The sequence below is a fragment of the Oncorhynchus kisutch genome, linkage group LG30 (genome assembly GCF_002021735.2).
Source record: "Oncorhynchus kisutch isolate 150728-3 linkage group LG30, Okis_V2, whole genome shotgun sequence".
Classification (NCBI taxonomy): Eukaryota; Metazoa; Chordata; class Actinopteri; order Salmoniformes; family Salmonidae; genus Oncorhynchus; species Oncorhynchus kisutch.
This window is the reverse complement of record NC_034203.2, coordinates 32,734,487-32,757,349: the sequence shown is the minus strand read 5'-3', so window position 1 is coordinate 32,757,349 and position 22,863 is coordinate 32,734,487. Positions and strand designations below refer to the sequence as shown.

General features: G+C 41.2%; 1 protein-coding gene across 5 annotated transcripts; it reads left to right on the top strand.

Annotated features, from left to right (window-relative positions):
* The first annotated feature begins 9,917 nt into the window (after positions 1-9,917).
* On the top strand, positions 9,918-22,371 carry LOC109879996 (protein lifeguard 3). 5 transcript variants are annotated; one of them, XM_031810212.1, is made up of 13 exons: positions 9,948-10,197; positions 14,277-14,492; positions 14,529-14,627; positions 14,818-14,885; positions 14,970-15,034; positions 15,123-15,176; positions 15,298-15,348; positions 15,459-15,498; positions 16,851-16,888; positions 16,970-17,057; positions 17,136-17,231; positions 18,979-19,032; positions 19,268-22,371. In XM_031810212.1, the coding sequence occupies exons 2-13, from the start codon at positions 14,282-14,284 to the stop codon at positions 19,415-19,417; spliced, it is 1,014 nt and encodes a 337-aa protein (XP_031666072.1). In that variant the 5' UTR covers positions 9,948-10,197; positions 14,277-14,281; the 3' UTR covers positions 19,418-22,371. The 5 variants fall into 5 exon arrangements, with proteins under 5 accessions (XP_020327806.1, XP_031666072.1, XP_020327808.1 ...); XM_031810213.1 differs by having other exon boundaries at positions 9,952-10,197; positions 14,346-14,492; XM_020472217.2 differs by having other exon boundaries at positions 9,918-10,197; positions 14,277-14,627; positions 19,268-21,086.
* Positions 22,372-22,863: the final 492 nt, after the last annotated feature.

Sequence of the window (22,863 nt, the reverse complement as noted above, 5' to 3'; positions counted from 1 at the left end):
TCGAAGAACCATAAAGATCTTGTAAACGCGCAGAAAATGGTTCTTGCGTAGGGATGACTAGGGATGTTTTCTTGACAAGTGCGTGAATTGGAAAATGTTCCTGTCCTGTTAAGCATTCAACCAAAAGTAATTTTTGGTGTCAGGGAAAATGTATGGAGTAAGAAATTCATTATTTTCTTTAGGAATGTAGCAAAGTAAAATTTGTCAAAAATATTAATATTAAAGTTAAGTACAGCTACCCCAAAAGACAACTAAAATTGGACTTTAAAGTATTTTCATGACTTCACAATACTGGTTTTGATGAATAAACAAGTTGTGGGTGTGTCGAACGTGCTCCATGGCTAAATATGGGGTTGCTTCAATTTGTGTATTTACGGTATTTGATGTATTGCCTTGGAATCAAACTATTAGTTATAGTTTGTTAAACAGCTTACAGAAACAAAATAACAAAATGTAGACCTATCCCAGCTTTGTTAAATATGTTAACTTGAACCTGTTTGCAGTCCACATTATTCTAAGTAATGGCATGGCTTCAATGTGGAAATGTTGAAGTTAACTGACTTGCCTTGTTAAAAATAAAGGATAAATAAAATCCAAAATATATACATAGCATTCGCACTATAAATTGATTGATAAAGCCTAAATAAAGAGCGAATAATTCTAATCAAATTCTAAACAAAACGTGCCACTGACGTTCTCACCATAAAACCAGGACAATTAATCATTCTAATAAGCTCGTTTTTTTTTATACGAAAAACAAGCAATCTGTTCGTTTTTTTCGACAACAGTAAATACATATCAAATGTAATGATATCATAAAATCCCCAGCAAAAAAAAGACTACGCATTGCTGTTGAACCAGCCTTCGCTATAGTATACCTAAGGTCAGGGTAGCCTACGAAATGAGGCGACACATGTTTTTAAAAAACAGGTCTTCACTCCCAGAATACCTGGGGCCCTGGTCTGAGACCCTGGTCGTGCTGTCGTTAGGACTGCAGCTGCAGCTGGCGTCTACCTTGTGGGGCGGCAGGGTAGCCTAGTGGTTAGAGTGTTGGACTAGTAACCGGAAGGTTGCGAATTCAAACCCCCGAGCTGACAATGTACAAATCTGTCATTCTGCCCCTGAACAGGCAGTTAACCCACTGTTCCCAGTCCGTCATTGAAAATAAGAATGTGTTCTTAACTGACTTGCCTGGTTAAATAAAGGTAAAAATAAATTTTAAAAACCCTGCTGTTCAAGTTCACCCAGGTAGTCACTGTGCTAGGTACTTTGTCACTGTTGATCAGGGCTGTGCTGATTCATGTGAGACAATAGTCATGTATGTGCAACAAGAACAGTGAGTGTTGTGTTGGGGCTGTATATCCTTATTTTGCAAATGTGAACGTTTAGCTGCTCTGGAGTGGACTACATCTGTATTCGCTAGGATGACTAAGATCCATCATTATCAATGACTACCACATAATGACTACCACCCACACCCAATCTACCACCACAAACACTCCTCCTCAATCTATTGTACATGGAACAACAACGTGTTCTATGTGTTTATGATTAATATTACATTTTGTCAATAACAGCTTCTACACATAATATGTAAAAGCATCATGTAATATTTGTAAAAACTGATTTTCAGTTTTTTTCAGTAAACGTGTCATTCTAAACAGCATCATCTTCCTAATTGGCAACTTTGACATATTTGCATATTATGAAATCTGATGGGAAACAGCATCACCCCTGTAACCTCCATTAAGTCTGAAGAAATGTTTAAAGCATGCTTGACTGAGGCGTCCTTCCCTCAGCAGCCTTCACTGGTTGATGTTCACAGGACTCTCCTAATGCTATATTGAACGAGCACCATGGATGAAGAGAGGAAAACAGACAGCCTCTCTTTACCACACCTTCACCAAGTCATCCAATGTTTGCTTCATGAATAATTGTTGCATCTTCTAAAATAAATATAGAAACATTCTGAGACATATTTAACACAGATTCAACCACAAAGACCAGGGAGGTTTTCCAATGCCTCACAAAGAAGGGCACCTATTGGTAGACAGTTAAAAATAAAAATGGAAGACACTGAATATCCCTTTGATTATGGTGAAGTTATTAATTACACTTTGTATCATTACACCCAGTCACTACAAATATACAGGCGTGCTTCCTAACTCAGTTGCCGGAGAGGAAGGAAACCGCTCACGGATTTCACAATGGGGCCAATGGTGACTTTAAAACAGTTAGAGTTTAATGGCTGTGATAGGATAAAACTGAGGAAGGATCAACAACATTGAAGTTACTCCACAATACTAACTTAAATGACGGAGTGAAAAGAAGGAAGCCTATATAGAAGTAAAAATATTCCAAAACATGCATCCTGTTTGCAATAAGGCATTAAAGTAAATGTCCTGAATACAAAGTGTTATGTATCTAACAATTATTATTTAACATTTTGAAGACAGTCTTATCCAGAGGGACTTACAGGAGCAATTAGGGTTCAGTGTCTTGCTCAAGGGCACATCGGCAGATGTTTCACCTAGTCGGCTCAAGGATTTGAATCAACAACCTTTCAGGTTACTGGCCTAACGCTCTTAACCACTAGGCTACCTGAGTACCACGCTTTATATTTTCAAGCATGGTCATGTTATGGTTATGCTTGGCATCAGCAAGGACTAGGGAGTTTTATTTTTCTAAAATGTTTCACAAATATTAGAATTTTTCTTCCACTTTGAGGGTACATAGTATTTTGTGTAGATCATTGACAACAAATGACAATGAAATCCATTATAATCTCATTTTGTAACACAACAAAATTTTGAAAAAGTCAAGGGATGTGAATAATTTCTGAAGGCACTGTAAGGGCATTGAAGTGGTAAACACAATGGTATAAAAAGGCAAAAAGCATTAAAGAGGAGAAAATAACCAGAGTACCCCTGAAGTACCCCCTCATGTGCATTTTACCAGTAGGCCTATAGTGTCATGAGTCTTCTCAAGTACCCCCTGTGGATAAGGGGGTCCTAGTACCAGTGGTTGAGAACCACTGTCTTACAGCATGTGACTTTGCAACATGCAGGTGTTTCATCTCCACTCTGGAATAAGTTTAACAGTTTGACACCACACAGGCATAATCACTGGAAGTACTAAAAAATACATTTTTTCCAAAAAGTACTATACTGGGCCTTTAATAGTCCTGTATTATATGAGCACCATGATCATGGTGAAGTAGAGGATGGTAGTGGCTTGTGATCTACAGCTTAGAGAAGAAGTAGTGCACGTCGTAGACAAACAGGTAGATTGCCATGAAGAGACTGGTCAGTGAGTCCAATATAAAGCACTCTTTATGTTCGGCTCAATAAATTTTTTTGACACTGTAGTGAGTTCTAATCGCTTGGATCAATGATACAAAAATAGATTTACTGTAGACACAAAGACTTCACACTTGGTAGTTAAACCTACCGACACAGACAATCTGGCAAACTGGAAATGTTGAAAATCAGTTTTTACAAATATTACATGATGCTTTTACATACAAAGATAGAGAGAGCACAGTATGCCATTATTGTGATAACCAGATCCAGGTACAGTGCATTCGGAAAGTACTCAGACCCCTTCACTTTTTCCATGTTTTTATATACGTTACAGCCTTATTCAAAAATGTAGTGATAGATAGTTTTTTCCCCCCTCATCAATCTACACACAATGACAAAGTAAAAACTGTTTTTTTGTTGTTGACGTTTTTAAAAATGTATTTAAAATTAAAAACTTTAAAATCACATCAGACTTCACTCAACCTTGAGTCTTCTTGGGTATGATGCTACAAGCTTGGCACACCTGTATTTGGAGAGTTTCTCCCATTCTTCTCTGCAGATCCTCTCAAGCTCTGTCAGGTTGGATGGGGACCATTGCTGCACAGCTATTTCCAGAGATGTTTAATTGGGTTCAATTCCGGGCTCTGGATCTGGCTCATTCAGAGACTTGTCCCGAACCCACTCCTGTGTTGTCTTGGCTATGTGCTTAGGGTCGTTGTCTTGTTGGAAGGTGAACCTTCACCCGAGTCTGAAGTCCTGAGCAGGTTTTCATCAAGGATCTCTGTACTTTGCTCTGTTCATCTATCCCTCAATCCTGACTAGACTCCCAGTCCCTGCTGCTGAAAAGATCCCCACAGCATGATTCTATTTTTTAATTAACCTTTATTTAACTAGGCAAGTCAATTAACAGCTAATTCTTATTTACAATCATGGCCTACCCGGCTAAACCCAGGCGACACTTGGCTAATTGTGCACTGCCCTATGGGACTCCCAATCACGCCCAGATGTGATTCAGCCTGGATTCGAACCAGTGTAGTGACACCTTGTGCACTGAGATGCAGTGCCTTAGACCTCTGCGCCACTCGGGAGCCCAATGCTGCCACCACCATGCTTCACCCTGGGGATGGCATTGGCCAGGTGATGAGCCTGGTTTCCTCCAGACGTGACGCTTGGCATTCTTCACGACTGTCTTGGTATGTTTGGACCATGATAGATAGTTGATGATGTGGACACCAAGGAACTTGAAATTCTCGACCCGCTCCACTACAGCCCCGTTGATGTAGTCCACGATCAGCTCCTTTGTCTTGCTCCCATTGAGGGAAAGGTTGTTGTCCTGGCTGCCTCATCATTGTCGGTGATCAGGCCTACCACTATTGTGTCGTCAGCAATCTTAATGATGGCGTTCGAGTCGTGTTTGGCCACACAGTCGTGGGTGAACAGGGAGTACAGAAGAGGACTAGGTACACACCCGTGAGGGGCCCCAGTGTTGAGGATCAGCATGGCAGACGTGTTGTTGCCTACCCTTATCACCTGGGGGCAGCCCGTCAGGAAGTCCAGGATCCAGTTGCAGAGGGAGGTGTTTAGTTCCAGGGTCCTTAGCCTAGTGATGAGCTTCATGGGCACTATGGTGTTGAACGCTGAGCTGTAGTCAATGAACAGCATTCTCACATAGGTGTTCCTTTTGTCCAGGTGGGAAAGCGCAGTGTGGAGTGCGATTGAGATTGCATCATCTGTGGATCTGTTGGGACTGTATGCAAATTGGAGTGGGTATCTGGGAGGATGCTATTGATGTGAGCCATGACCAGCCTTTCAAAGCACTTCATGGCTACCGACGTGAGTGCTACGGGGCAGTAATCATTTAGGCAGGTTACCTTCGCTTCATTGGGAAAAGGGACTGTGGTGGTCTGCTTGAAACAAGTAGGTATTACAAACTTGGTCAGGGAGAGGTTGAAAATGTCAGTGGAGATACTTGCTAGTTGGTCCGCGCATGTTTTGAGTACATGTTCTGGTAATCTGTCTGGCCCCCGCGGCTTTGTGAATGTTGACCTGTTTAAAGGTCTTGTGTAATGGATGTGAAACGGCTAGCTTAGTTAGCGGTTCGCGCTAAATAGCGTTTCAATCGGTGACGTCACTTGCTCTGAGACCTTGAAGTAGTAGTTCCCCTTGCTCTGCAAGGGCCGTGGCTTTTGTGGAGCGATGGGTAACAATGCCTCTTGGGTGTCAGTTGTTGATGTGTGCAGAGGGTACCTGGTTCGCTCCCGAGTATGGGCGAGGGGACAGTCTAAAGTTATACTGTTACATTTGCTCACATCGGCTACTGAGAGCGTTATCACACAGTCATCCAGAACAGCTGGTACTCTCGTGCATGCTTCAGTGTTGCTTGCCTCGAAGCGCGCATAAAAGGTATTTAGCTCGTTTGGTAGGCTCCTGTCACTGGGCAGCACACGTCTGGGTTTCCCTTTGTGGTCCCTAATAGTTTTCAAGCCCTGCCACATCCGACGAGCGTCAGAGCCGGTGTAGTAGGATTCAATTGTAATCCTTTGCCTGGTTGATGGTTCGTCTAAGGGCATAGCGGGATTACTTATAGGCGTCCGGATTTGTGTCCCGCTCCTTCAAAGCGGCAGCTCTAGCCTTTAGCTCGATGCGGATGTTGCCTGTAATCCATGGCTTCTGGTTGGGATATGTTCGTACGGTTACTGTGGAGACGGCGTCGTCGATGCACTTACTGATGAAGCCGATGACTGAGGTGGTATACTCCTCAATGCCATTGGATGAATCCCGGAACATATTCCAGTCTGTGCTAGCAAAACAGTCCTGTAGCGTAGCATCCACGTCATCCGACCACTTCTGTATTGAGCGAGTCACTGGTACTTCCTGTTTTAATTTTTGCTTGTAAGCAGGAATCAGGAGGAGAGAATTATGGTCAGATTTGCCAAATGGGTTTGCGAGGGAGAGCTTTGTATGCATTTCTATGTGTGGAGTAAATGTGGTCTACAGTTTATTTTCCTCTGGTTGCACGTGACATGCTAGTAAAAAATGATTTAAGTTTGCCTGCATTAAAGTCCCCAGAGACTAGATGCGCCACTTCTGGATGAGCATTTTCTTGTTTGCTTATGGCCTTATAGAACTAGGCAAATCAGTTAAGAACATATTCTTATTTTCAAAAACTGCCTAGGAAGAGTGGGTTAACTGCCTTGTTCAGGTGCAGAATGACAGATTTTTACCTTGTCAGCTCAGGGTGTTGATCTTGCAACCTTTCGGATACTAGTCCAATGCTCTAATCACTAGGCTACCTGCCCCCACGTAGTGGTTGTTGTCAGTGCCAGGTTGGCCTGTGGTTGTAAATAGATGGCTACAAATAATATAGATGAGAACTCTCTTGGTAGATAGTGTGGTCTACAGCTTATCATAAGGTACTCTACCTCGTGTAATAGGCGAGTAATACCTCGATACTTCTTTAATATTAGACAACGCGCACCAGCTGTTATTGACAAAAAGGCACACACCCCCACCCCTCGTCTTACCAGACGTAGCTTCTGTTCTGCCAGTGCATTGAATATCCCTCCAGCTCTATATTATTTGTGTCGTTGTTCAGCCACGACTAGGTGAAACACAAGATATTACCACTCTTATTGTCCCGTTGGTAGGATAATCGTAATTGTAGGTCAGCAATTTTAAAAATGGAATGTAACACAGATCCAGATAGTGTGCATGTGGTGGTTTCAAGTAATAATGTTACTACAGATAGCTAGCTTTATCCATTATTTTCCTGAAAATATCTGATATTATAGCTGATATTATTAACAAGTAATATCTAACAATTTCACAACAAATACCTAATACACACAAATCTAAGTAAAGGAAGGGAATAAGAATATATTAATATATTGATGAGCAATTTCAAAGCGGCACTAGAACAACTAGCTAGCTATATCATACAGATATTTTCACAAAAAGCAGCTCATATAGCAAGTCAATAAAAGGAATATCACTGCATTAGTTCATAATTGACAGCTAGCTAGCTCATCAAGATAGGATCTGAGATATCTGAATGTTTTATCTCTGTAACATTAGCAGTTAGTGCTCATCTCGTCTGGGCATTGCATCAGCCAGATGAAGCAACTGCACATCTAATCTTCTTCCCCATCCTCTCTTGTCTTGATTCTACAGGTACAGTGCCTTGCGAAAGTATTCGGCCCCCTTGAACTTTGCGACCTTTTGCCACATTTCAACACAAAACTGTATTTTTTTGTGAAGAATCAACAACAAGTGGGACACAATCATGAAGTGGAACGACATTTATTGGATATTTCAAACTTTTTTAACAAATCAAAAACTGAAAAATTGGGCGTGCAAAATTATTCAGCCCCTTTACTTTCAGTGCAGCAAACTCTCTCCAGAAGTTCAGTGAGGATCTCTGAATGATCCAATGTTGACCTAAATGACTAATGATGATAAATACAATCCACCTGTGTGTAATCAAGTCTCCGTATAAATGCACCTGCACTGTGATAGTCCGTTAAAAGCGCAGAGAGCATCATGAAGAACAAGGAACACACCAGGCAGGTCCGAGATACTGTTGTGAAGAAGTTTAAAGCCGGATTTGGATACAAAAAGATTTCCCAAGCTTTAAACATCCCAAGGAGCACTGTGCAAGCGATAATATTGAAATGGAAGGAGTATCAGACCACTGCAAATCTACCAAGACCTGGCCGTCCCTCTAAACTTTCAGCTCATACAAGGAGAAGACTGATCAGAGATGCAGCCAAGAGGCCCATGATCACTCTGGATGAACTGCAGAGATCTACAGCTGAGGTGGGAGACTGTCCATTGGACAACAATCAGTCGTATATTGCACAAATCTGGCCTTTATGGAAGAGTGGCAAGAAGAAAGCCATTTCTTAAAGATATCCATAAAAAGTGTCGTTTAAAGTTTGCCACAAGCCACCTGGGAGACACACCAAACATGTGAAAGAAGGTGCTCTGGTCAGATGAAACCAAAATTGAACTTTTTGGCAACAATGCAAAACGTTATGTTTGGCATAAAAGCACCACAGCTCATCACCATGAACACACTATCCCCACTGTCAAACATGGTGGTGGCAGCATCATGGTTTGGGCCTGCTTTTCTTCAGCAGGGACAGGGAAGATGGTTAAAATTGATGGGAAGTTGGATGGAGCCAAATACAGGACCATTCTGGAAGAAAACCTGATGGAGTCTGCAAAAGACCTGAGACTGGGACGGAGATTTGTCTTCCAACAAGACAATGATCCAAAACATAAAGCAAAATCTACAATGGAATGGTTAAAAAATAAACATATCCAGGTGTTAGAATGGCCAAGTCAAAGTCCAGACCTGAATCCAATCGAGAATCTGTGGAAAGAACTGAAAACTGCTGTTCACAAATGCTCTCCATCCAACCTCACTGAGCTCGAGCTGTTTTGCAAGGAGGAATGGGAAAAAATGTCAGTCTCTCGATGTGCAAAACTGATAGAGACATACCCCAAGCGACTTACAGCTGTAATCGCAGCAAAAGGTGGCGCTACAAAGTATTAACTTTGCACGCCCAATTTTTCAGTTTTTGATTTGTTAAAAAAGTTTGAAATATCCAATAAATGTCGTTCCGCTTCATGATTGTGTCCCACTTGTTGTTGATTCTTCACAAAAAATACAGTTTTATATCTTTATGTTTGAAGCCTGAAAGGTGGCAAAAGGTCGCAAAGTTCAAGGGGGCCGAATACTTTCGCAAGGCACTGTAGCTAATCTGTTTTCCTCAAAACATTATTAGCAAGCTAGCTAACGTTAGCCGAGATCTCAGCTTGTTAACTAAGAAAGTCAATGTATATATGTATCATTTTTTTAATTCCTATTTTTCAGCGGCTGTGACCACAGCCTGTCGTTTCCAATGTCAACAAATTAATCGTAGTGGGCAAAACAAGCAAGGAAGTGGGCAGAGCCAAGCACCAGATAGCGAGAGCCTATTGACGCGTTCTAGCATTTATTTGCATATTTCCGTTAGGGAACGCCTACGACGTGAATGCGGGTCTGCAATAACTCAATTCGCCAATAATGCCATTTTTAGAAACTTTGGCAAAGGGTAAATTCTACAAAAGGAAATCCATTCTGTTAATAACGGATTCTAGATTTGCATACTGAAAACTGTATTGAGATCAAATGATTCATTGATGAGACATTTTGCAGAATTTCTGACAAAATCCATCTCGCTCCATCTTCTCCCACTGCTATTCAACCAGATGCGTCACATGTATACATCCAGTGAAATATCTGTCTCATTGTTCTATGGTAAAGGATTTGCATTCATTTTTAAATTGAGTTGCCCGCTTGAAAATCTTGTTTAATTTATTCACATATCAAGTTACATGTTTGCAAGTGTTGCATTTATTCACACATCACGTTACGTGGTTGCATTTATTCTAAAAAGAAATGACACGTTAGAAAATATTTTGTGCGACTATAAAGCTGATTATACAGGTGCAACTCATATTTTACATGTACAAATCTTACTTTACATGGTAGCACACTTATGTCTTTATTTTACCTCCATGAGTTCCATTGACTCCACCCACTAACAACTCTTCTAAAATTCCAGGAAATGTTTTACGGCTCGAGCTAACATCTGTCTGCCTGCTGCGGGAGGAAACAAGGAGGGGTCAGAAAGAGAGAAAAGGGACCATAGAGAGAGAGAGAGAGAGAGAGAGAGAGAAGCTAACAGTTTCAAAACTCGACGGAATTAGAGTTTCAAACTTCAATAATTAGTTCATCTGTCGTTTAGAGATTGGGTGGTTATAGCCGTGTTATAAGACTGGTCGCCTTTATCGTTTTTTGTCTTGTTGTCATTGTTTGCGTTCTTGTTTTTCCTGGATTCATTGCGTGGTGAGTCAAACTATTTTTATACTTCCGGCACACCATACACTCACGGTGATCGTTTTAAAGAAAAAGCATATGACTATGAGCTGAAGTTGGTAGTCCTTGGGTTACACCTGAATAGGCCTATTGTACACGTTACCTTGTGAGGCGGTTGTCTAAACCACCATTGAGCGAGGGGAGTTGGCCATTCTAACTTGTGCCTGCGACTTAACTTAAACACGCGTGTGTGTGTTTGCGTGTGTTGGCTATGGCCAAACATGGATACTTTGGTAGGGCTGTACGGACACGGGCCTTAGGTCAGTGGGCTAAAGCGTTATTGAATCGTGCAGACTACTTGGGTTAGAAACCTACCCAACCAGTTAATGTTACACAACCACATTCTCACTTCAAACTCTCCCATGACTTACGGCTGAAGAAGTTACACAGTGCTTAGTCATAAGCCTGTGTGTCCCTACACACCCAACACACACGCAGGGACTGTTTTATGGGCGGCAAGCAGCTGAAACATTTTTTCCAGCTGATATTTTTTCACCGTTGCTTAGTACTGGAGATGTGATGTAATGGCATGTTGTAAGGTGGAGGCCGACACCCAAACTATCCCTGTTTTTTATTTATTTTAATTTTACCATTATTTAACCAGGTAGGCCAGTTCAGAACATTCTCTCATTTGCAACTGCGACCTGGCCAAGATAAAGTATAGCAATTCTACACATACAACAACACAGAGTTACACATGGAATAAACAAAACATAGTCAATAATACAGTAGAACAAAATAAAACAAAAAGTGTATATACAGTGAGTGCAAATGTGGTAAGATAAGGGAGTTAAGGCAATAAATAGGCCATGGTGGCAAAGTTTATTTTTTATTTGTATTTATTTCACCTTTATTTAACCAGGTAGGCAAATTCAGAACAAGTTCTCATTTACAATTGCGACCTGGCCAAGATAAAGCAAAGCAGTTCCACACATACAACAACACATAGTTACACATGGAGTAAAACAAACATACAGTCAATAATACAGTAGAAAAATAAGTCTATATACAATGTGAGCAAATGAGGTGAGATAAGGGAGGTAAAGGCAACAAAAAAAAAGGCCATGGTGGCGAAGTAAATACAATATAGCAAGTAAAATACTGGAATGGTAGATTTGCAGTGGAAGAATGTGCAAAGTAGAGAGAAATAATGGATGTGCAAAGGAGCAAAATAAATAAATACAGTAGGGGAAGAGGTAGTTGTTTGGGCTAAATTATAGATGGGCTATGTACAGGTGCAGTAATCTGTGAGCTGCTCTGACAGCTGGTGCTTAAAGCTAGTGAGGGAGATAAGTGTTTCCGGTTTCAGAGATTTTTGTAGTTCGTTCTGCCAAAGGAAAAATTGGTTTTGAGGGTGACCAGAGAGATATACCTGCTGGAGCACGTGCTACAGGTGGGTGCTGCTATGGTGACCAGCGAGCTGAGATACGGGGGAACTTTACCTAGCAGGGTCTTGTAGATGACCTGGAGCCAGTGGGTTTGGCGACGAGTATGAAGCGAGGGCCAGCCAACGAGAGTGTTCAGGTCGCAGTGGTGGGTAGTATATGGGGCTTTGGTGACAAAACGGATGGCACTGTGATCTGTGAGCTGCTCTGACAGCTGGCACTTAAAGCTAGTGAGGGAGATATGAGTCTCCAGCTTTGTGGAAGTTTAGAGGCTTAATCCCTACCTGAGGGAACTTCCATAATGATCACTCCCAAGTTAAATTGTCTATATAAACTCTACTCTCTAAACTCTCTCTCTCTGTCGTTAAGCTCTGTAGTGTTCAGTGTATGTGATAGTGGTTATTAGAAATTTAAATGTCTGTCAGGAGCATGGTTGTGATGTGTGGTTGTGCTGCAGTGTGTGTGTGAACCACAGATATACAGTACCAGTCCAAAGTTTGTTAACACCTACTCATTAAAGGGTTTTTCTTTATTTGGACTATTTTCTACATTGTAGAATAATAGTGAAGACATCAAAACTATGAAATAACACATTTGGCATCATGTATTAACCAAAAAAGTGTTAAACAAATCTAAATATATTTTATATTCTTCAAAGTAGCCACCCTTTGCCTTGATGAAAGCTTTGCACACTCTTGACATTCTCTCAACCAGCTTCACCTGGAATGCTTTTCCAACAGTCTTGAAGGAGTTCCCACATATGCTGAGTACTTGTTGGCTGCTTTTCCTTCACTCTGTGGTCCAACTCATCCCAAACCATCTCAATTGGGTTGAGGTCTGGTGATTGCAGAGGCCAGGTCATCTGATGCACCACCTCATCACTCTCCTTCTTGGTCAAATAGCCCTTACACAGCCTGGAGGTGGGTTTTGGGTCATTGTCCTGTTGAAAAACAAATGAGAGTCCCACTAAGCACAAACCAGATTGGATGGCGTATCGCTGCAGAATGCTGTTGTATCCATGCTGGTTAAGTTTGCCTTGAATTCTAAATAAATCCCTGACAGTGTCATCAGAAAAGCACCATCACACCTTCTCCATGCTTCATGGTGGGAACCACACATGCGGTGGTATCATCCGTTCACCTACTCTGCGTCTCACAAAGACATGCGATTGGACCCAAAAATCTAACATTTGGACTCATCAGACCAAGGGACAGATTTCCTCCGGTCTAATGTCCATTGCTCGTGTTTCTTGGCCTAAGCAAGTCTCTTATTATTGGTGTCCTTTAGTAGTGGTTTCTTTGCAGCAATTTGACCATGAAGGCCTGATCCACGCAGTCTCCTCAGAACAGTTGATGTTGAGATGTGTCTGTTACTTGAACTCTGTGTAGCATTTATTTGGGCTGCAATTTCTGAGGCTGGTAAATCTAATTAACTTATCCTCTGCAGCAAAGGTAACCCTGGGTCTTCCTTTCCTGTGGCGGTCCTCATGAGAGCCAGTTTCATCATAGCACTTGATGGTTTTTGCAACTGCACTTGAAGAAACTTTTAATGTTCTTGAAATTTTCCAGGCTGACTGACCTTCATGTCTTAAAGTAATGATGGACTGTTGTTTCTCTTTGCTTATTTAAGCTGTACTTGCCATAATATGGACTTGGTCTTTTACCAAATAGGGCTATCTTCTGAATAACACCCCTACCATGTCACAACACAGCTGATTGGCTCAAACGCATTAAGAAGGAAATAAATTCCACAAATGACCTTTTAACAAGACACACCAGTTAATTGAATTGCTTTCCAGATGACTACCTCATGAAGCTGGTTGAGAGAATGTCAAGAGTGTACAAAACTTTCATCAAGGCAAAGGGTGGCTACTTTGAAGAATCTCAAATATAAAATATATTTTGATTTGTGTAAAACTTTTTTGGTTACTACATGATTCCATGTGTTATTTCATAGTTTTGATGTCTTCACTATTATTCTACAATGTAGAAAATATTAATAATGAAGAAAAACCCTTGAATGAGTAGGTGTGTACAAACTGTTGACTTGTACTGTAAGCAGAAACATATGGAAACACTCCACTTCAACTTAATCTGCCTCTAGAGATACAACTAATATAAACCCCTAAGAGCCCTTGACTACAGGAGCAAAATAGTGTGCCCTTAATAGAGATCTTCGCTTGAAAAACAAGAAAAAGCGGCTATAGTACTGTTTGTCCATCTTGAGACGCTGTAGCCAGTAATACTTCCTCAAATTTTTCTGAATTAATTTATCATAACTCAATAAATCTGTCATTCATTTTGATATTTTTGCCGAGGAGATCTTTGTCGTGCAACTTGACATCTAAGTTGTTTAGCGCCGTATTTCTCAAATTAAAACATTTGCATGAAAACGAGTCATCTATCGTTGAATGACAACAAACACTTAATTGAAGAATCCCTACTGTTGACGAATGACTGACGAAGGGGCGTCGACTTCGGGTTCTGAACTTCGGCTGACCAGGATATTTTTTTTGTGTGTGCACAAGCAGCCCCCAAAAAACTTGCCAAAGATCAAAAGTAATATATTCACATACTGTTCTAAACTGTTTCGGGTGGGTAGAATGGGCCATAACTACTTCTCGCTCTCCCTCCTCTCTCTCTTTTCTCATCCTCTCTCTCTCAGACAGTATGTCTCGGTCTGACTTCCCCCTGGGTTACGATGATTCTCATTCCCCCCTCTATGGCCCCCAAGGTGGTAACTACCCCCCTCCCCCTGCCTATGGCTTCCCTGCCAATGGAGGTCCCCCATCAGGCCAGCCCTCGTCCTTCTACCCCTCTGGTCCCCATGGACCTCCATACCCCGGCCAGCCTGCCGGGTACCCTGCTGGGCCCTACCCCGGCCAGCCTGCCGGGTACCCTGCTGGGCCCTACCCAGGCCAGCCTCACTCCGGGGGTCCAGGGTACAACAACCAGCCTATGATGCCACCCATACCCCCTATAATCCCCCCTATGATGCCTAGCAATGCACTGAGCGGTAAGCCTGAACCCTCCTCTCACCTGTCTGGGGCTTACTCTGAAGTGTTCTGTTACTACTGAACAAGCTCCTTCACACAGTTAAAATACATACTTGATACTATAGGTTCTACTTTAGTAGTTGATTACCAGGCATGTGTTCTGATGTGAAGTGACATATGACTCTAATGATGTCTCTGCTGATGTCACAGGCGATGGAGAGGGGTTTGCGGCAGGCAGCTTTGACAGTCTGAAAGTGCGACACTCCTTCATACGAAAGGTGAGAACACAGCACGCACGCACACACACAGTTAACACACAAACACACAGGAAGTGTATAATATACTCTCCATTTTTCTCTTAGGTGTATATGATCCTGGCATCTCAGCTACTCGTCACTGTCGCAATTGTGTCCGTCTTCACATTTGTGTGAGTGTGTGTGTTACTATGACTGTGTATTAGTGGTTTTGTGTTCCTGCACAAATGTGTGTTTGTATAACTGAGTTTCTCTTTGCAGTGACTCTGTTAAGAAGTTTGTGATCGCAAACCCAGCTGTCTACTGGGCATCATTGTAAGTACTATCCCTTACTACTGACCTATGGTTTTACAGTACTGTTGGATTGACAGCTGTACTGGCCTATGTTCTGCATGTCCTGTTTGACTGACAGCTGTGTTGACCTATGTCTTTGCAGCGCTGTGTATTTCGTCACTCACATTGTGCTGGTCTGCTGTAAAGGACCCAGGTGAGTCTCTTTCTTAAAGAATTCCTTTGGAAAATGATGACAATATAGTTGACAACAATGTTTTATTGTATTGAAGTGCTGTCCTAATGTGGCCACTCCCCTGTCTTTAGGAGGAAATTCCCATGGAATGTCATCCTGCTGGCCATCTTTGTAAGTAACTATTACTAGTCTGTACAGATCTGTTGAAAAAATGTCTGGTTGGAGCTCGTCAGAGCAGTCGGCTGTGAATGCCCTCACTTGCTACTACTTAATGCTGATTGTTAAGGTTCTGACTCACTACAGGCTGTCCAGCGAGAACAAGGCAGATGTGTCCATACGTAGAGTTGTATTTATCTTTGTCACCAACACACATAGTATGAACACACAAACTTTTCAGTGATTTACCTGAAAGGTAAGAACAATTATAAACTGGGTTGTTCGAACTCTGAATGCTGAAAGCCGTATACCACGGGTATGACAGAACATTTATTTTTACACTTTTAATTACATTGGTAACCAGTTTATAATAGCAATAAGGCACCTCGGGTGTTAGTGGTATATGGCCAATATACCACGGCTAAGAGCTGTATCCAGGCACTCCTCGTTGCGTCATGCATAAGAACTGCCTTTAGCTGTGATATATTGTGATATATTGGCCATATACCACACCCCCCGTGCCTTATTGCAATAGGAATATCTACACAGCAAAGAATGGCATAGCATCTATACAGGGATATTCACATAACAGCACATATTAACAGCAGTGTATGTTTAAACATCTTGCAGGAGAGAGAGTGAGAATTCATTACTTAGGCAGACAAGATTTATGGCCCCCTCTGGACTAGTGGAGATCTTATCTGATCTGTGTCCGGTACCAAATCTTACTGCTCGTACGGGAGCGCTGACGATAATCTCTGAAACCTCTAGAATCTCTCACCATGCCTTAACAGTAGCGCAAACTATAAAAGCGCAGCGGTAAAGTGTGCATACAGGCTATAGGAATTAACCATCTTGACACAATAACGTCTACTGCGCAACACTCATGCATTAAACCCAATACAGACACTTGTAAATGACATGCACATGGAGTATCTGAAATAAACTGTACTATACAGCTACAGTTACAGATGTAACAAGGTAATTAGGCCTAAATGTAATTGCTTGCAGTCAATCATCATAACTTATTATTAACCCTCCTGACAATAAACCCCACAACTCACTTCTTGGATGCACGCACAATCTTCCTAAACACAACTTGCATCTTCATCTTACAACTGAAAACACTGACCTGGAGTGGGAGGGGTCAGAATCGAAATGTCCATTCGGGCACACTGATTGGTGGAAACCAGGAAGCTGTGATAGACAGCTGAGAAGGGGAGAAATCACTCTAACAGGACTGTGGGGAAAGTGACTGCACAGGCGTGACCTCTGCACTAGTCTGTCATACTGCTCTATGATGAACTTTATTGGTTGGTGCTGGCCTGCAGTGGTCTATATTGATCTGTGTATTCTGTGTTCTACAGACACTGGCCATGTCCTACATGACGGGCACCATATCCAGGTGAGAGAGAGACACACACAAACACACACACACCTGAGCATGGTAGTAATGTCTGTCTGTCTGTGTGTCTCTGCTCTGTAGTTACTATGATACTAAGGCAGTGTTTCTGGCTCTGGGCATCACCGTCATTGTGTGTATCATCACCACTGTCTTCTGCTTCCAGACCAAGGTAAGAGACACCTGATGTGTGTGTGTTGTGTGTGTGTGTGTGTGCAAGTGTTTGAAACTTCATAATGTATCTCTTCAGGTGGACCTCACCTCATGCCCAGGCCTATTCTGTGTCCTGGGGATCGTTGTCATGGTGGCAGGCATCATCACAGCCATTGTGCTCTCCTTCAAATATGTGAGTTGGCATATTACGCACGCGCGCACACAGACACAAACACTCACACGCTAGTGGTGCGCGGGTCAGCTGTTTGTTCACCCGCACCTGCCCGCAATTGCTCATAACCCTCCCACAACCTCCAGACTATATGTGATGAAGGTAAATTCTCGGGCCCACACTGCAAATACCTTTTCTGTATTTAACCAGGCAAGTCAGTTAAGAACAAATTCTTATTTACAATGATGGTCTAGGAACAGTGGGTTAACTGCCTTGTTCAGGGGCATAACGACAGATTTTTACCTTGTCAGCTCGGGGATTCTATCCACCAACCTTTCGGTTGCTGGCCCAACACTCTAACCATTAGGCTATCTGCCGCCTCAAAATATAGAACCGGCGCTATAGGCTAGAGTCAAAGACGGCAGGACAATTTTTTGACGGGGGTATAAAGGATAATTTTTTTGCCTGATTTTAGATATGTTTCTGCTTATAATTTAAAACACTTTGGAAGGCTATTTGTTAGTCAACTTGTCTATAATTTGATACATGCCGCTTCTCTTTTGTCATATGTTGCCCTAGAAGACGAAGTAAACCCAGAATAATATCATAAATCGATCGAATAAATGCTTCAATGTAGTTGACATAGGTCAAGTTTTCTCTGTTATCATCTTTCACGGAGCAAAGACGTTTAGGAACTGGGAAAAAATGCTATAACAAAATGATTTTCTGTGCAAAAGCTGTGAAAACGAACCAACATGTTTCTTAAGTTTTCAGTTTGGCTTGGATGCAAATTTGGTGTGTTTGAAATACTATCAGCTTTTATGATGCTGATAAAGACAGCAACTCTACAGATGATATCTAACTGAGCATTCACATTCTCTCAAGATGCTGAAAGAAAGAAATCATATTTCTTCTCCTGTTCCCAAGTCAAAATGTTGCCTACAGTTTTTTTTATTTGACCTTTATTTAACCAGGAAAAGCCCATTGAGACCCAGAGTTTCTTTTTCAATGGAGATCTGGCAAGTTTGGTGTATAATTTTACTGCAAGACTGTGAGAGGTTATAGACCTACAGTCAGTGTCCTAATTTCAGTTTCCATTTAACCCCTCTGAACAGTAGACTACAGTTCCCTTGACGTGCCATAGACCTGTTTGAAGTCCCTATTTTGTGATTTGTGTAGCACCTCAGAATCATCACATATTACATAGAAAAGTAATGTTTGGGAAGTATTTGGTGAAGTGACAAGTAACTTCAAATCTTTCCCAAATATGACTTTTCTGGCTCTCCCTTTTCTTTATTTTCCACTGTCCTTTTGCAGCTTTTCTCTTATTGAATTAAACTCGCATTGTACTTTTTGCCTCCGTGGATTGACATGAACTTTTTCTGCCCTTTCCCAAAAGCATTTGGTGATTAGCGTGTAGGCACATACATTTGGACCCTAAAGCTTAGGCTTATGCACTAATGCCAGACAGCCTAAAATAATGAATGAAAAACCTTATTGTAGACAATAGAAATAAATTGCACAAGAATGATAGTCCTGGATTTTTTTAAAGGTATTGTTTTGTCTTTATTCAACCCGCCCGCCACCCCCCTTGCCCTTCATCCACACAATATTGAATTACCCTAAACCTGTCCGCCCCTCGGATATAACCCACGCATCACTAACACACACACACCGTTAGCCATACCTAGTCATGTTTGTTTTCCATGTCTATTGTATTACAGTAATGGTTCGGTGTTTTCTAATGGTGTTGTCTCCTCCTGGCCAGATTCCTTGGCTTCACATGGTGTACGCGGCCGTTGGCGCAATAGTCTACACACTGGTGAGTACAATACACAAGTAGATGTAGTACAGACAACTGTATAAATTAGTTTCTTCCTACAACATATATGTATAATATATTGTGCTTTGTAGTGATGTTATTCGGACACATTTTGTAGTTGTTGCTAGTGTTATCTATGTACTGTTTTCTTGTGTGCATTGACTTATTGCTGGTACATTACTGATATATTGCTCATATATTTTCTGATATCTTGCTGGTGTATTTCTGTGTGTAGTTTCTGGCGTACCACACACAGCTGTTGATCGGCAAGGGGAAGAACTCTATCAGTCCAGAGGAGTATGTGTTCGCAGCGCTCTCCATCTACATCGACATCGTCCAGATCTTCCTGTGCCTGCTGCAGCTTATTGGTGCAGCCAACAGATGAATCCCCGGAAACAACGTTCCTTCCCATCCCCTCCCCCCCGAGACAGGCAGACTCGGCTCACCAGAGTGCAACTGCACTCACTATAGAATTAGAATGAGTAGAATGGAAATACTGGTGTACCTACCACAGAACGTTGTTTTGAATTGGAACGTTCTTTCTACTAATTCTAATTCTATGGATTTGACTTCGCTAACGCACATATTTAGCCATTTTCATGAAGTCTACTCTTCTGCTAAAATGCATCTGCTTGCAAAGACATATGTAGTAATATACTAGTATAGACACCAGTGGTGTAAAATAACTAAGTAAAAATACTTTGAAGTACTACCTAAGTAGGTTTTGGGGTATCTGTACTTTACTATTTCTATTTTTGACCAAATTCACTTTTACTCCACTACTCTCCTAATGAAAATACTCCCGTACATTTTCCCTTACACATAAGAGTACTTGTTACATTTGAATGTTTAGCAGGACAGGAAAATGTTACAATTCACACACTTATAAAGAGAACACGTGGTCATCCCTACTGCCTCTGATATGGCGGACTCACTAAACACAAATGCTTTGTGCATTTTACACTTTTAATCAAGTAGTATTTTACTGGGTGACTTTCACTTGAGTCATTTGCTATTAAGGTACAGGATCTTGACTTTTACCAAAGTATGACAACTGGGTACGTTTTCCACCACGGATAGACACACTGAATACAAAGCTGTAACTTTAATCTAACTATCTTTATATGAAGATTTTTTTAATTTGATATTTTTTGTTTATAAAGTAAAAATGTGTGTTATGAGCTGGGAGCAGTAAGATACTTTCTGAACTTGTCCAGTAGGTTTGTGCCTGCTGAAGGCAACCCTGAGGTGTATTCACTAGGAGCCAAACGGAGGCAAACAAAAGCAACAGGAACCAAATGGGGAGGGATATTCCTGAAATGGTTCACTAGAAACTTGTTTTTGTTGCAAAACATTTTCCAATGCGAAATGTTAAACTACGGTTTGCACTAATAAATACACCCCCCAATATCAGTATTCCTCTGAGACACAGAGAGGAAGGATTTTTGATTTTTTTTACTCTGTATGTCTGATGCTTTTCTATGATTGTTACATTTCTATTTGGGTAGTCATGAGCGAAAGCTCAGTGCTGATTGGCTTGATTTTTATGCACTTTTTGGTAACGAGTGTCACCTTAGGCTGCGTTTAGACAGGCAGCCCAATATTCTTTTCAGTAATTGTTGACCAATCAGATCAGCTCTGAAAAAGATCTGATTAGTGGAAAAAAGATCAGAATTGGCTGCCTGTCTAAACGCAGCCATAGTGATGCCATCTTTAAGATATGCTTTTATGTAAATGCAATGTCTGTTTCTGATGTACTTGTTAACACATATAGGAGTATACCTAATATAGTATTGTGAAATTCTGTTAGCTGTATTGTTATGTACTGGTTTAAACATACCAGGCTCAAATGTGTGTTTAGAACCCTCAGAACAGAACATTCCAATTGATCACTTGGCAAACTGCTGCCAACTCCAAATATTAGAGTAGAACACTGAGAACCATAGCCGCAGGAAGCTGTTTGGGGGTCGTGGAGCAGTGCTTTTTCCACCGGCAGGTGGGTAGTGGCGCTACAGACCTGCTATAATGGCTAATACAGGACTAGTAAATGCACAGTGGACTACTTTGGTGAGAATTTCTATTGTTACATTCGGATTCCTCAGGGGGTGCAGCACCCCTACTTTCCGTGGCTATAGAGTACCACAGTATGAGTCATAATACCCATGAAACCTAGCGGTCAAACAAGGAAATGGTTCCAATCATTTTTCCCACAGGGGATTTTAGAAACACTTAAATACTTACTACGGGCTGTGTTTCTTGTAGGCTTACCCTGGCATGACATTTTGTGTAAATCTCATTAGGACAAGGTGACTTTTGTCTTTATTTATTTATTCGCCTGTATTTACCCCCCCCCCCCCCCCCCCCCAAATGAAATGACAATTAGCTGCTATTGTGGCTATCATAAAGAACTACAAATGCCATGATGATCTGGACGAAACTGCCAAATTCGAGGCAAAGGTAAGAATCTCTGGATTAACTATCTAATGTTAGCTAGATGTTGTAATGAATAAATTGGATACATTTCTTTAAATTGACAATTCTGTAAACTTTTTTCAATTGACACAATACCTGTTAGCCAAGGTGTCAGCTAGAGATGACGTGCAGGAACTTACAGCGATTTGTAGTTTTGCATGGTCTGCTTTGATGCTAATTAGAATTTTAGAATCTGAGAGTAAATAAAGATGAATATATTGATAAAAGTCACCTTGTCTGAGAGAGATTTACACGGTTATCAAAACATCACACCATGGTAAGCCTATACGAAACAACCCGTATGGATTCTAAAATCCCCTATGGGAAAAATGAATGGTGGAAAAACGATTGGAACCATCGCCAGTGACTATGCTGAGAACAGTCCAAAATGTACACATCAAAGCATTAACATCTGATGTTCTTTTCTACATGATGAGAAGAAAGGAAGCCACTTTATATTGAGATTAAATGATTGATTGTTGAGCTAAATTTAAAGGGAACATGCCTCAAAGGGTGTACTTACTTAGCTGACACCCTTGAGTTGAGTAATGAGGGAAGTGCAGGTAGACTGCCCCTAAGTGCTGATCTAAGGTCAATTTTATAGTGGTTGATGTTGGAACTGGGTGTGGTGAGCTAATTCTATAACTGAGTTTAGGGGCATCTCTAGACTCATTTTGAGATGTATGTCTCTGAAACCTTTGGCGCCAATTTGTTTCCACTGAGATTACTAATTAGAATGTGGTTGCCATGGAATATTTGGTGCTAGCTTGGAGGACAGTTGCCAAAGTCTATAGGAGCATGCTAATGAGAAAAATATGGACACATCTATATTGATTTTCATATCAAATAAAATATTTTATTGCCATATGTGTAATTGAATCTGTGTACACGTCAAAACAGTTCAAATCACATTTGATAAGATTATAAATATCCAGGATGACACAACTGTTTTTTATATACAGAACATACACATCATGTGGGGCATATTTTAACTGGGGAATTCTACACATAGAAATAGAACATAATTGTATATCTCTATAATTCTACTATGGACTTTTAAAGAGATAGGCAAGCTATTTCATCAACACATAAGATGGTAAGACCACAGACAAGTCTGGAAAATCTGGATAGATGGGATCTGTTGAATGAAGCAGTGACATACATCAGTCTGGTCAGGAAATACTGGGCCCTATAGTGATCCAGCCAGATATCACTTCTTGAGGCTGAGCTCGTGCTCATCATGGACTAAGGAGAGTTAAATAAACTCTTGTGGGTGCGAACATAATTACTGAATCAAGTATCGGTGTCTCTCAAACTAACTGTTAATTTGATCAGTTAGTCTCTTTTCAGTTGGCTGTT

Coding starts and splice junctions, on each gene's coding strand:
- LOC109879996 (XM_020472217.2), top strand. CDS start 14,282: ATGTCTCGGTCTGACTTCCCCCTGGGTTACGATGATTCTCATTCCCCC. Junction 14,628..14,817: donor GCCTAGCAATGCACTGAGCG/GTAAGCCTGAAC, acceptor CTGATGTCACAG/GCGATGGAGAGGGGTTTGCG. Junction 15,499..16,850: donor TCATCCTGCTGGCCATCTTT/GTAAGTAACTAT, acceptor TGTGTTCTACAG/ACACTGGCCATGTCCTACAT.